This window comes from Sminthopsis crassicaudata, chromosome 2 (assembly GCF_048593235.1).
Source record: "Sminthopsis crassicaudata isolate SCR6 chromosome 2, ASM4859323v1, whole genome shotgun sequence".
In the NCBI taxonomy this organism is placed as follows: Eukaryota; Metazoa; Chordata; class Mammalia; order Dasyuromorphia; family Dasyuridae; genus Sminthopsis; species Sminthopsis crassicaudata.
The window spans coordinates 658,141,053-658,155,555 of NC_133618.1; the positions used below are offsets into that span (position 1 = coordinate 658,141,053).

At 46.3% G+C, this 14,503-nt stretch overlaps 1 protein-coding gene across 1 annotated transcript in view; it reads right to left on the minus strand.

Moving 5' to 3' along the window:
• Window positions 1-14,503, minus strand: part of CDH23 (cadherin related 23) — a gene marked incomplete in the record, with an annotated part of 580,971 nt that overhangs the window by 90,724 nt on the left and 475,744 nt on the right. The window contains 6 exon segments of the mRNA XM_074284882.1: window positions 987-1,115; window positions 2,809-2,937; window positions 4,147-4,296; window positions 10,429-10,530; window positions 10,642-11,030; window positions 11,592-11,726. Of these exon segments, the coding sequence (XP_074140983.1) occupies window positions 987-1,115; window positions 2,809-2,937; window positions 4,147-4,296; window positions 10,429-10,530; window positions 10,642-11,030; window positions 11,592-11,726 (1,034 nt within the window).

A 14,503-nucleotide genomic window follows, 5' to 3' on the forward strand; every position in this document is an offset into this window, starting at 1 on the left:
TAGGTCAGTGTGGCTGGGGCATAAGGAAGGGAGTAAAATTCTGTGAGAGTTTTAAATGTCACTCAGAGGAATTTCTTAGATCTTAGAGACAATAGTGAGCCACTAGAACATGTTGAGTGTGGGGATCAGTGACATTATCACAATTGCATTTTAAGAAAATCATTTTAGTGCCAGTCACATCCAGAGAGAAAACTTTGGAAACTGAATGTGGATCTAGGATTAGTATTTTCACCTTTTTGTTTGTTTGTTTATTTTTTCTTTCTTGTGGTTGTTTTCCCTCTTGCTCTGATTTTTTCCTGTACAACATAACAATTATGGAAATATGTTTAAAAGGATAGCACATATTCAATCTATATCAGATGCTTGCTGTTTTGGGCAGAGGGGAGAAGAGGGAGGGAGAGAGACACATTTGGAACACAAAATTTTACAAGAATGAATGTTGAAAACTATCTTTACATGTATTTTGAAAAATAAAATACTATTGAGAAAAAAAATTCATTTTAGTTGGGATATCCCAATCCCAGTCACAGGGGCCATCAGCATTTGTTTGAAAACATCCAAGGAGGGGAAACTTGCTACCTTTCATGGCATCTCCTACCACTCTGGAACAGTTCTGAGTGTTAGGAAGTTTTTGCTGACATCCAGCTCAAATTGATTTCTTTGCAAATCTAATTCATGTTTCCTGGTCCTGGATCTCTCACTTGGCAGCTCTTAGATACTGGAGTCTTCCAGCCAATCCTCCTATGACATGGACTCATGTCTCTCTGGATCCTAGTACAGTGTCTATTAAATGCTTAGTAAATGCTGGTTGATTGATTTGTTGACTGATTAACCTAAAGAACGAATGCCGTTGGGAATGCTTAGAACACTGTTGAGACTCAATAAATAATTGTTGAATGAATGCTGGATGGACCCTTGGGTACTCAGGTAGGAGTTGTGGAATGAAGCAGGAGTTCTTGATCACACAGGACACAGGCTGAGCTTACCTCGTTCACACTGACGTTGTACCCAAAGGGGCTCTCGATGACGGGAGGATTGTCGTTGACGTCTAGAATGGTGATCCGCAAGATATGGTTCTTCATTCTTGGAGGGGAGCCACCATCAATTGCCACAATCTATGGGCGAGAGAGAGGAACGTGGTAATCACGGGATCATAGGATGGTTGTGGAGTTTAACAATGACAAAGGTTGGCTGCAGGAAGGAAGCTGGGAATACACTGACTCACATCTCCCTCCCTCCATCCTTCCCTCCTTCCTCATTCTCTCCCTCCCTTCCCCCCTTTGTCTCTGTCTCTGTCTTTCTCTGTCTCTGTCTCTCTGTGTCTCCCTCTCTCATTGTCCCTATTCTTCTCCGTGTCTTTGCTTGTCTGTCTGTCTCTGTGTCTATCGGACTGCCTGTCTCCCTCTTTCTCTATGTATCTTTCTCTCTCTATCTCTGTCTCTCTCTCTTTCCCTCTTGGCTGGCTCCTAAATTCCACTTCCTGAGCTTGACTAGTTCAAGGACCCCACCTCTGGTTCCTGTCTTTATTGGTTTCACTGGAGCTAGCTGATAGACCCAGAGCTTCTGAAAGGTCCTTCTGTTTGGAGACCAGTCTGAAGCTGGAACCAGTGATCATGGCCAGGAGAACCGGGGATTCCTTTCTGGAGAGCTGTCTGAACTGCTCTGTCCCGAACAATACCGGGTGGTTCCCAGGCCCCCTTAGAGCTACAAGATAGTATAACAATGAACAATTTAAATTTGCTTATGTGTACCTTCTTAAACAAACCGTTGTATGGCTTAGTGAACAGCACACTGGCTTTTGCACCCAAGTTCAAAAAACCTGCTTTTGACACTTACCTCATTATGCGACCATAGTCAAGCCACTTGGCTCTTTTTAGTCACAAATGACCCTCTGAGATTTTAGGTTCTGAGTCACTACTTGTCTACAGCAGTTAGCTTCCTTTCCTTTCTTAAAAATATTAATGTGGTGTAAAAAAGTCTTTATAATTCTTATATAACCGTCATTTCCTAATCTGCCTTTTCCTTATCCCACTTCCTTCCCTGTCAACTTGTCAATTGTCCCTGTTACAAAGAAAAATCAACCTGGAAAAAGGTGATCAATTTTTCAAGTTATGTTCTGATACTTTATCCCAATTGTTTCTAATAACACTTCTAGAGATAGGGTGGGTATTATTTTCTTCAGTTTTCAGATGGGGAAACCGAGGCCCGCAGTGAGTTAGTGATAGGGCAGACCAGAAGCCAATCTTTGGCTCTCAAGGTGGCTCCCATATAACCTTGGCCATTTCCTGCTCTGGATGGAAGATTTCACTATCTAGCCCTTCTTTTTCTCCTCCAGAGGAATGATAATGAATAGTGGTTCAGAGTCAAAGACCTAGATCCTGATGTGAATGCTGGGTAAGTCAGCGAGCCTCTAGAGCCTTCTGAAAACTCACTGGGTGCCAAAACACAGACAAAAGGCTTGTGTGTGTTCTTCCTGCCTTGTGCAATCCAGTGACCCAGGTGCGCTGACTGATGGGAAAAAAACCAAACTGGTTGGGAGAGTGGCTGATAGGATCATGGGGTTAGAAGGAACCAAAGAGTCCATCTAGCATTTTGTAGAGAAGGAGGTTTATGTAGAAATTAAGTGGCGGAATTGAGATTTGACACAGATCTGACACCAGATGAAAGGGTACCATCATGGAATGGAGCATGTAGCCACCATCAAAGTGCTCCAGTGCAATGAGCTTTGCTCTACCCAGTCAGAACTCGGTAGATTAGAACTCTCAGGGTTCTAGATCATCTTGGGTGAGATGGGCAGGTGCTACTTACCTTGAGAATATAGTGATCCAATTCTTCTCTATCCAGGGGCCTGGCCACAAACACCTCACCAATGGAGTCATTGATGGTGAGAATTTCAAAGGCCCCACCGATGTTTCCCGAGGCCAGGAAGAAAGACACCTGCCAAGGAAAGAAGAGGGAAAGTGGGAGGAGTGAGAGAGCAGGGTGTATGCTAGTAAATGTTTAACAACCAGCTCTCTAAAAAACCCCACAAAGGTACATGACATACTTTTAAATTTAGACTACTTTATTAAGATTTTCTCCATCACTTTCTTAAATCTAGATAACAAATAGAACAACAAAGCGAATGCTGCCTTATAACCATTTGATGGTTTTTGAGGCGTAAATGCTCATGTGAAAAATTTAATAATCAGTTTTCTTGAGCAGAGGAATGGTTCAGACATACTTGAGTAGAAGTCACCACTCTGTATTTTACCTGAAGCAAGATGGTTCAAAAGTTGGAACCTCCCAGAGAAGGAGGGACTATTTTCTTTGCAAGCACTTACTTGCAAAGAAAGCTTGATGACCTGAGTAGTTTCTAACTACTCTAAAAGGCAGGTGTTACTCTTATGGAGTGATTGTTTATAGCTTACAATAACTCATCTGAAAACATGTTGTGGTCCCACACCCCATTAAAATGTAATTCTCCGGGGGCAGGGTCAGTCTCCCTTTCCATTTGCACTTGGGGCTGACCACGGTGCCTGTGTTTATTAGCTGTTTGGTCACTTGATGGATAAAGTGCGAGGGGCTGACCCAGACTTGTCCACATTCAGGGGGTTAATTAAGTGATGGGACTGGTGGATCCCAGCCTGCGCTTCGGGGCCGGCCTCTGATGCCCCATGTTCATGGGTAATCACCTCAGAGATCATCTCCTCCTAAGGTACGCTCCTAGGTGCTCACTCATTGACAAGTTGGGACCTCCATTGGTTCTAGCCTGGGAGCTCCCAAATGATGAAAAAGATGGGACAAAAAGGACACCCACAGCCTCAATGGGCACTGGCCCTCCGGACACCTTCCGAGCGAACGTTTGAATTTGGATTTGGATGTTTTGTGCACAGAGTGTGTGATTTACAGCTTGTGCGACTGAGGGCTCAGGAAGGGCGGCAGCCTCAGGATGCAAACCCTGAGGAGGGTCCGGCAGGGGCCCGGACTCCCTCCTGGGGAGCCTTGTTGGGTCCAACTCTGCATCTCAGGGATGGAAGGAAGACTTGGATCTGGCCTGCTCTGCCTGCAGCCCAGGCCAAGCTTGAGAAGACTCTGCTTGTGGACAACAAAAGTGCCCCGATCCCCCCTCCCTGGGAGGGACTTGGACGGCATGGCGTGCCCTACCTGCCCATTGCTGCCTATGTCAGCGTCCCGAGCTGTGACCACTGCCACCCGTCGGCCCACGGCGGCGTCCTCGGGTACGCTGACGGCTGAGTCGGAGGTAGGGTCGAACTGGGGACTGTTGTCGTTCTCATCCAGCACCGTGATGTAGACCTGGGAAAGGTGGGGGAAGGTGGTCAGAGGCTGCCACAGGACCTCCTCAGGGAAACCACAACGGCATCCCAGGTGATGTGGACTGATGTGGGCTCTGGAAGATGGGCACGGCCTGGGGCGGAGCAGAGGACTGGCCCCTGTCCGTCAGGGCACGGTGACTGACCAGGTGTTTTTACAGGAGGGACACAGGGGTAGTTTGCAGACTAAGGGTTGTGGGGCAGGGGAAGGGGAGATGAGGGACTTGGGGTGGGGGAAACAGAGGGTTTCCACGCTTGTAAATATAACTTACTGATGTCACACAAGGATGGTACAAAGTACATGCAAATGAGCACATTTTGAGTCAACAGCTCGGCCTTGTGATGTGGCTGAATGTGCTGAATAGGTGTGTTCCACAAGCTAACCAGGTGACGAGTTGCCATAGTCACACTCGCACACTGAACGCAGGATGTTCCTTGACCTGGCTGCCTCCCTTTTACAGGGCTTTGTGATCTGCTGGGGGCCGGCCCTAAAGATTGGTGGGGGACAAGGGGCGACGTTCCCACGGCTTATGTGAGCCCCGTACTCTTCTTCAGTTCCCCCTTCTGTTCATTTGTAATTTTTTCCTTCAGTCTCTGGGTCTGTCTTCATTCTACATGATCCCAATCCTCCCATGGTGGGAGAGAAATGAATGGTCCTAAGCCCCTCCTCCCTGCCTTCGTTCCTTTTCCAGGGAGCTCTTAAAAGGAGGACTTGGTTTTGTGCTGTTCCCGAGGACTCTGGATGTGACTCTGACTTGGTCTGATGCAAAAGCTCAGGACGTGTGTGTGTGTGTGTGTGTGTGTGTGTGTGTGTGTGTGTGAGAGAGAGACCTAAACCCACCTCACCATCACTCCTTCCTGGAAAACTCCATTTCTTCACAACCAAACCATTCTAGTTGCCCGCATCCCCCAACTAGCTGTAGTATTTTAGAGCTGGAATGATCCTTAGAGATAATTTTACAGCTGAGAAAACTGATTTCATTATTTCACTCTAATGAAAGGGTGTTCAAACTATTTTACTTCATTTTTTGTTCAATGTCACAGCAGTGTCACACATCTGAGAGTTCAGTCTCAGATTAAGGAAAAAGTCATCACAACACAGGAAATTTGGGTAGTCTGATCAGCTAGCAGGAGGGGTCCTGGGTCCCCCAAGGCTTCTGAGGGCGTGGTGAAACGGTGCTCTTTTCTCAGTCTTTTTGTTTTTATCATAGTTTAATCTATGCTAATTTTTCATGATTGTCTAGTGGTCAAAGCTTCTGAGAGCAATGTCAAGGCTGGGGTCCTCTGACCTTTGGATGTGGTGAGAGAACTGAGACTTTAGGAAGGAGTAAGAAGATGCTAGTAACAAGGAGAGCCAGAGCCCCGCGTGAAGGAAGGCAGGAGTGAGAAGAAGAGAATCTGAGAAAGAATGGCTGATTCTTCTGCAGTAACGTCATGGGGTCAGGGGTGCCCCGTTTCCCCTTTTCAACATCTTGAGTTGAAAAGATTCAGAGCTGACAGATCCCACAGCCACTATTAGAGACCGTGTATTTAATTCTGCTCATCCTGGCCCTACATCTCAGGGACAGGGCAGGGGAAGAAGAGGCTTCTGGGGAGGGGAGAAAAGTAGAGTTGATTGAGTTGTGGTTTCAGGTTCCTGATCAGAGACAAAGCAGAGGAAATGGTGTCACCTTTAAAAGGCCCCTGCCCACACTCCCCCCACATGTTAGAAAGAGTTTGGAGGAAGAAAAGAGTTGGTATATTTAAGGCAGCACCCCTGACTAGGGCTCTGCCAAAAGAATCTGGAACAGAGATCAGGGAAGGGACTGTGTGTCCTGGAACAGGTCAAGGGGCTAGGAAAAGGAATACATTGAATGTATTTGTACATGTACTCAACATAAGCAAGAGAATGGAAGCTTAGCCAGGACATGGGCAACTATGGGAGACTATGGAATCCCCTTCCTGGGGTCTCCAAGAAAATGATCGGGCTTAGTTCCAGAGTCATAATAACTATGGTGGGCTAACTGGGACTCTGCGTCTTTGCAGTGCTAGAGCAGCCAAGCAACAAGCATCTATGAAGTGCCTGTAATTCCAGCTCTTACAAAGCTACAAAGGCAAAAACAAAACAAAACAAAAAAAAGGAGCAGACCCTGTTCTGAAGGAGCTTACACTGAGTTTGATAACTGGTTATTAAGAAAAGTAAGTTAAAATAGGAAGCTACTGGACGGAGCTCCTTCCCTTGGTAATGATGTCTGAAGTGAGATCTTTCTTGGTCTGGGTCCCCATTTCCAATGAGTTGAAAATGGATAATGAGCCACTTTCCTGGGTAAATAGAGGGTCATTTGCTAACTCTCATGGGCTCTTCCAAAGCTTTTAATCCCTTCACACTTCCCTTCCCCCACCATCTCAGTTGAGAATCTTATTTCTGAAAAAATATTACTGAAAAGATATTGCTGAGAACTCTTTTCTCCCCATTCCTCATCTCCCATCATCCAAATGAGTTCTGTAACTGTCTCCTCCTTCACCTGTATCTCATGTCATGAGGTAGCCCTTCTTACCAAAGCAAATATTAAATCACACATTTAAATGTGTGCCTTTAAATGCATGAGTGATCCCCTTCCATCTCATTCTCTCCCTGTTATCTATCCTCTCATTTATTTCAACCAATCTACTGGTGGCTTCCCTTCTGCTTACAAACTAACCCTTGTCTCTTCCATCCTCAAAAATCCTCATCTGATCCATCTGTTCCCAATAACCACTGTCTCACATTTCTCCTTCCATCTGTAGCTAAACTCCCTGAGAAGGCTGTCTACGATGGGTTTCTCTACGTCCTTTCCTCTCACCCTCTTATCTCTCTGTGGTCTGGTTTCCAACCTCATCATTGAGATGAAACGTCTCCTTTCAAAGTCCTCAGTGCTCTCTTGACGGCCCAGGCCTTCTCCTCCTTGACTTCTCTGAATGAAGCCTTTCTTCCCATCTTCCCCTTGGTGATCTCTTTAGGTTTTCATGACTGCTTGCTTTTGTTTTTTTCACACCTATCTGACTATTTTCTGGGTTTCCTTTGTTTACACTCAGAGTTTTATGGTGAACATTAATGGCTCCAGAGCGGATCCTTGAAATATTCCAAAAGGCAGAGAGATGGGGAGAGAGTAAATGCAGTGAGGCAGGAGGTCACACTTTAATTGAAGAGTAGCTATGGTCTAGTTTGCCTGGAATATGGTATTCTTGGGAGGGAACTAGCAGGAAAAGGTTGGAACTAGCTCTTAGAAGTCCTTAAATACAAGGATTCTGAAGGGTTTATACTTTATCCTCAAGACAATAGGGAGCTACTGAAGGTTTTTGAGTAATAGAGCGACATGAAAACTGAACCTTTGAAAGGTGATATTGGCAGGTAAGGAAGATGGGATGGAGAAGAAAGTAATGGAAGCTAATACAATAATTCAAGTGAGAATTGAGAAGGGCCCGAATTTTGATGGTGGCAACCGTGTGAGCACAGAGAATGGGGAAGATGTTGCCGAGGTGACATCAGTAAGACTTAGCATGTAGTTGGATGAGGGTGTTGTGGGAGGGGGAAGGAGTCCAAGACGAGGAGCCCTGGTGATTGGGAGGATGGTGATTAGGAGAAGCGGCAGGGACGGCAGACGGGTGGTTTCCATTTTAGAATGTTGAGCATGTGTGGCTGATCTCTACCTCGGGATATTCAGGGGTTAGGAGCCTCTGGGGGAGCCCCACAAGCATGGGGGGGAGCAGTAGCGAGCCAGCCTGCAGCAGCAGCCCAGAGGATACGCTCCAGTAGAGACGAGTCGTGTGTGACCTTGGGGAGGACACGAACCCTTGGGGCTTCCAGTTCCTCAGGTATGAAATGAGGGACCAGATGACCTTGAAGATCCCACAAGGGGGGAGAAAACACTTAGGAAAGGGTGGGTCGGGAAACCCGTTCCTTTACCGTGGCACAGACCAAATGGCCCGACAGCTGCTCAAAGCCAACCTGTCCCTTCACGAATTGCACTGGAACCTGTGCGGGGCAACCAGATGCAGATGATTCTCAATTTTCTTGATGGAAGCAGTGATGCAAATAGCCTAAAGATAGCTATGTCTGGCTTTTGAAATGCACGATACGTTATTTCTCCCACAGCAAATTTTCCTTTCCAGTGACTCTCTTAGGCCAATATTAAAATGAGCCTATCCATCCTGAGCACACTGACCACGGAGCGGGAGGGGAGTGGTGAGCAAGCTGCCCGAGCCCATGCCGGGAGACAGAGGGATTCTGCCTGGGATGTGATCCACACACGGACAAAGGAAAACTGTCCATACCCGGGACCCTCTGTTCCCCTAGGCAGCTGGGTGGCCAGTAAATTAAAGAGTCAGGCAGACCTGAGATTGAATCTCATCTCCCATTAGCTGTGTGACATCAGGGAAGGGGTGAAGAGCTGCTGAACTCTGCTTAGAATTGTCCTCTGGGAGGAAGGAGGGCTAGCTGAAGGCTCATGGCTAAGCCTTATGTGGAGCCACAGACCAGAAGATGGAAAGAGAAAAGAGTCACTTAATTACTCTCAGCCTCAGTTTCCCCATATGGAAAACAATAATTACGATTTACACATGCCTCCTATATGCCAGTAACTTTGCTAAATGCTTTATCAATATTATCTTGTTTTATATTTATTTATTTCTCATTTTAATAAAATGGGGATAATAATAGCATGTATTTCCCAGGATTATCGTAAGGTTCAAATGAAGTAATAATGGTAAAGTGTTTTGGAAACCTTAAAGCATAGAAATGGTAGCTACTTTTCCTTTTCCTCCTCGTGTTTCTCCTCCCAAACCCAAGCACTAAGCCTGCTGGTCAGCCACTGAGTTCTCTTCTAGGACTATGCATTCCCTTCTCCTTCCCGTTTGGAAGGTCTTTAACAATCCGATCCCAACCATTCCCTTCCTTCAAAGCCAAATTAAAGTAATAGGATCATAGATTTAAAACTGGGATGGACCTTGGGTTAGTGCAACTTCCTTATTTTATAGGTGGGAAAATGGAGACCCAAAGAAATCCTGATGGGATAGAGGAATCTATGTGGAGAATGCCAGTGTCCAAGCTGGAATTCAAACTCACGCTCTTTGGCTCCAAAGCCAGAAATCTCCCCTTGTGCCAACCTGCTTCCCTTGCCATTCTGAAGATGTCTGCTCTGACTATTAATTATATCCTTTCCCTCAGGTCTCCTCGAAGCACGTTTCTAGTGCTCGGCTTGTTCTTAAGGATGGCTTTCCATTTTGTGAATCAGTCTTGTCTAATGTTTGGGGACAATATCCCCGTATTTCTTTTCCCTTTGTACTCTTCCCCATGGGACTTAACAGCCCTGGGCACCCAGAGGACCATGATCAGTACTTGAGATGTTTGGCAGAGTTGGGTTAAGGGAGAAAAGATCAGAACAGAGAACATGACCGTAGGGAAGGGGGTGAAGAGCTGCTGAACTCTTTGCTTAGAATTATTGTCTGGGAAGAAGAAGGGCCAGCTGAAGGCTCATGGCTAAGTCTCATGTGGAGTCCAGAGCAGACAATGTCCACAGATCAGAAGACAGAAAGGGAAAAAAACCAGAGCATCCTTCTACTTACCTTCTGCAGAGGGGTCGGCAGGAAAGAAGTAAAGAAAAATACAATGGTTATTGATTCAGTTGACCTTTCTAATTGATACTCAATTGACCAATAGGAGGAGGGCAGAAAAACCAGGGGTTTGATGATGATGTATGGAGGAGGATGCCCTCAGTTGTCTTATATCAGTCTCATCCCCTCCCCCCTCGTCTGGATGCTAATATCCAGAGTGTGAGTTTGGGAAATCTGGTCAAGATCTCTGAGAAGGGTGTATTCCACACTAGACTTTACGTCCAGTCCTGGGAAGGTTCTGGGAAGAATGGGACAATTCTGGGAATGGTATGGATGCAAGGTTATTCTAGACCACTTAGACCCTAGAAATAGTCCTGGAATCCACTCCCTGGCCCATTCTCTGAACTAATACCCATCCCTTTTACCTCATCTCTCCTGTTCAGACTTTGACCTACTCTCAGGGTCTGTCAAAACTCTCTGGGCTACCTGTTATCACTCAGGCTAGCCCTCCCCCCACATTCCTCTGGGTGAAGTACCGACTTACCACAGTAGAATCAACTTTGGGACCTCCATCATCTGCCACAACAGTCAGGGTGTAGAAGTCTCCTTTCTCTCTGTCCACCAGGCCCTTGACAGTGATCACGCCCTGTTCAGAAGAGGGAGGATACAGATGGGGAGTGACCAAAGGGAGCAAGTAGGCAGTTACCTGCCTGACCCCTTCCCTCCATGCCCATTCTTGCCCTGCCCTTTGACTTACTGTGACTGAATCGATTTTGAAGAGGGCCCGGGCCTGGGGGCTGGTGTAAGGGTCAAATCTGTAGACTATTGGGTTGATGTTGTCAATGGAGAACGCTTGTACCCTCACCACCTCAGATCCCCAAGGCAGGTTCTCCATGATGGCAGCTTCATAGGAAGCATTAGAAAACTGTACAGCTTCATCTAGCTCATTGAGGAGAGTGATGTAGACACTACAGAAGCCCTGGTTGAATGGGGGCGCCTGGTCGGTGGCTGACACGTTCATCAGGTAGCTTGTCTTGGTCTCGTAGTCCAGATAGTCAATGGTGATGATGAGACCCGTGCTCTCATCGATCTCAAATTTCCCCTCTGAGCCCGACAGGATGCGGTAGATCACCAGCCCACCGTCCCCTGGAAGTAGGGCAGAGGTTTGTGTATCTCATTGACAATAATCCTCCCCCTTCCCAAACCACCCACTCTGGACTGAAGGGGTTCATGAGCGAAATCCCTCCAATCTTTCTCCTGCCGCCCCCTAATCTGGGGTTCCTGGAGATGGAGTGGTCCCTTCGGTAAATAACAGAGACAAAGCACCTGACTTCTTATGAGTTATGAGGATAAGATGAAAAAATATTTGTAAAAATACAATGTCAACTTTAAAGTACAATAAAACACTAACTATTATTAGTACCATTATTATTTATTACTATAAGTATTGGGATTCGATTTATTGTCTGAATAGCCTTTTGCTGGCTCATGTTGAGATTTCAGTTCACCAACATCTTTTCCGAGTGAATTGCAGCTGGACTGGGTAGGTGCTTCCCACCTTGTATTTTGGAAGTTTGTTTTTTGGACAAGCGTAGAACTTGACATTTATCCCTATTAAATCTCATGATGTGTGCCTCGAAATGGATGAGAACACATGGGTTGGATTTCTCCTTGGGGAGGGAGGAAGAGAAGGAAAGAAGGACTCACCTGTGTCCCGGTCTGTGGCCCGGACAACAATGACAGAGGTCCCAATTCCTGCGGTCTCCCGTAGCCCGAGGCGGCTGTATTGCTGCTGGGTGAACACTGGGACCTCGTCGTTGACATCTTCAACATATACAATGACCTGAAGTGGAACAGGGAAACAGAAGGGAAGCTTGTGAGGGAATAGACACGTGGGCGGGTCACATGGCTCAGGCAGCTAACAATCTCTTAGGGACTCCTAGATTAGGTTACCTCCTAGATCAATCCATTGATCAAAAGCATTTATTAGGCACCTGTCGAGTGCAAGGCACTGTAGAAGCTGAGAATACAAGACAAAAATGAAAGATACCTGCCCTCAAGGGGCTTATATTCTAATGAGACATCTACATCTTTACCATGCACACACATCCCTAGAGATAATTGTGGGGAGAAAATCCTACCGGCTGGAAAAGGAATCATGTGAAATGAAGAACTTGGATTAAGATTCTGGGTTTTATCTGGATTTGAGTAAGACCTAATCATTCACAAAGTTCTTTTTTTTTTCTTCCAAATTGACCCTGCCTTAATTAGTATAAGGAATTCCCAGTGAGAAGATTCTGTCTACAAATGCAGATGGGTGTCTGTCCCACAACTTACAGGCTTACAGCGTGGCTTCTCGCCCCGAGACATTCAATGACTTGGCCAGAGTCATCCAGCTGGTATGGATGATGTTTGAACCCAGGACTTCCTAACTTCCCAGCATGGGTTTTCTAGCCATATGTCACCTCACCTCTCTCAAAGAGAACTGTAGCCATAGATGATATAAGCTGATTCATGGGAAATACTTGGAAAAGCTAACCAGATGTTCTCCTCAGTCAGTAAAAATCCTGCTCCCCACAGAGCCAGCACAGAGCAGATGCCCTCTCTGGGAGAGAAAGATCTTTGTTCAGCATCCTCCGGACAATCCCACAACTCCATATTTGCCACAAAGCCATGGGAGAGGATGAGGATGATTTTGGCAAAGGGCTGCCCGTGGAAAGCTGATGTGATTCTGGGCAGACAGAGCAGAGCCACACTTGGGGCCCAAGAACCTCCTCTAATTCTCTGAGTCACTGACTGGCCTGGGATGTGAATTGGGATGAGGGGAGGGTTGAGGATGGCTATGAATAATCTACAAATATGAAATTATTCAGTTTGGAGCTGGGAAAAGGAAGGCCGACTGTACTGGGTGCCTGTCAGGAGCTGAGCCAGGCTGAACGTTGTTTCTGAAGCTCTCTCTCTCTGTCCTAGGCAATGAATGCTGTGTCATCACAAGAACCCAGACCCCCGTATGCAAATAAGAACAACCAGGCAGGATGCAGCTGCTTTCCAGGTTGAAACCTGATTTCGTAGCTACCAACAACTTGGCTCAGGTGGCCCTGCTGGGAAGGGTGGGGTGGGGTCCTGAATGGAAGTATTTTGGGAACTGTCGTTGGACAGGTGGAAAGTGAGCATACATCACCCCGGCCGCCCCTCCTGTGGCTGCTCACCAAATGTCTTTCCCAGCTGAGAATGAACCGAAAACCTAAAACTCTAGAAAAAAAAAAGACCCTAAAATGATCAGGGGCTCCAGTGTTGCTAAAATGGGGCAAGGCTGCAGGGAGGTAGGTCTGGCGGGATCTCCCCGTGCTCTGGTTGTATCTGGGGTGTAAAGGAAGACGTGTAGAGACAGAGTGCAGGAGGACTTGTGGTTTCTAACAGATGGGTGTCACATAGGAAACGTGGCAGACCTCTTATTCAACAAGTAGCTACAACAAGAAGCCAGTGGACCAGATGTTGACTCAACTTTGTTTTTGTTCAGGGAGCTCAAAACAAGTCATCAACACAAACATGTGCTCATGTGCATAGGTGTGACAGGGAGCTCTGGGCCTGGAAAGAGACCTCAGAGGTCATTTTACAGATGTGGAAACTGAGGCCCAGAAAGGTTAAGGGAATGTGTGTAATTATACATGCGTCAATAGGCTTAAAGTTGTGGGCTCCCTCTTTGCAGAAACTAGCAAGGTTCTGTTGGAGAGAGCTGGGTCCTAGTTCCTGGGCTGCATCCCTAATCCTGGCTGCCCATTTCAGAAGCCTGGTTACAAGAGGCACTGTATGAGGGAACAAGGATGGCTTGCTGCAAAGCCATCCCCACTACTGGGGAAAAGAACTCCAAGAAATTTAATTTTAAAAACTTTTGCTTGACTATAAGTATTTGCTGCAAAAAGTTTCTTATTCTTCTTTCTCATTGGAAGGGAGAAAAAAAATTAATGCTTGCTAATTAAAATATTAATTAACCCTAAGTTCATCACTGACAATAGGCTGGACACAGCATCTTCAGAGATGAAAGGTCAGAAGTGAGGGTCACCTGGTTCCCTAAAGCACCATATGCTCCCAAATCCTCAATCAGGGGGTCTGAAATTCCTTCCATGTCTGTCACTCTACTGGGGAAGACAATCGAACTCTAGAATTGGAGTTAAAGATTGAGGCTCAGAACCTGGCTTTGCCACCTGGGTGACTGTAAACTCTGGACCTCAGTTTTCTTATCTGTACAATGAAAACATCAGCATGGAATAACTCTCCTATCCCCAGTGGCTTTAAGTTTATGACTTTAGGATGGATGCATTTTGAGGCAGTCCTTGCATATTATGATGTATGTATGTTGGATATTAGGACTGGAGTGTGTGTGTGTGTGTGTGTGTGTGTGTGTGTGTGTGAGAGAGAGAGAGAGAGAGAGAGAGAGAGAGAGAGAGAGAGAGAGAGAGAGAGAGAGACAGAGACAGAGACAGAGAGAGAGAGAAGAGAGACAGAGACAGAGAGACAGAGAGAGAGAGACAGAGAGAGAGAGATGAGAGAGAGAGAGGAGAGACAGAGAGAGAGAGACAGAGAGAGAGAGACAGAGAGAGAGGACAGACAGACAGACA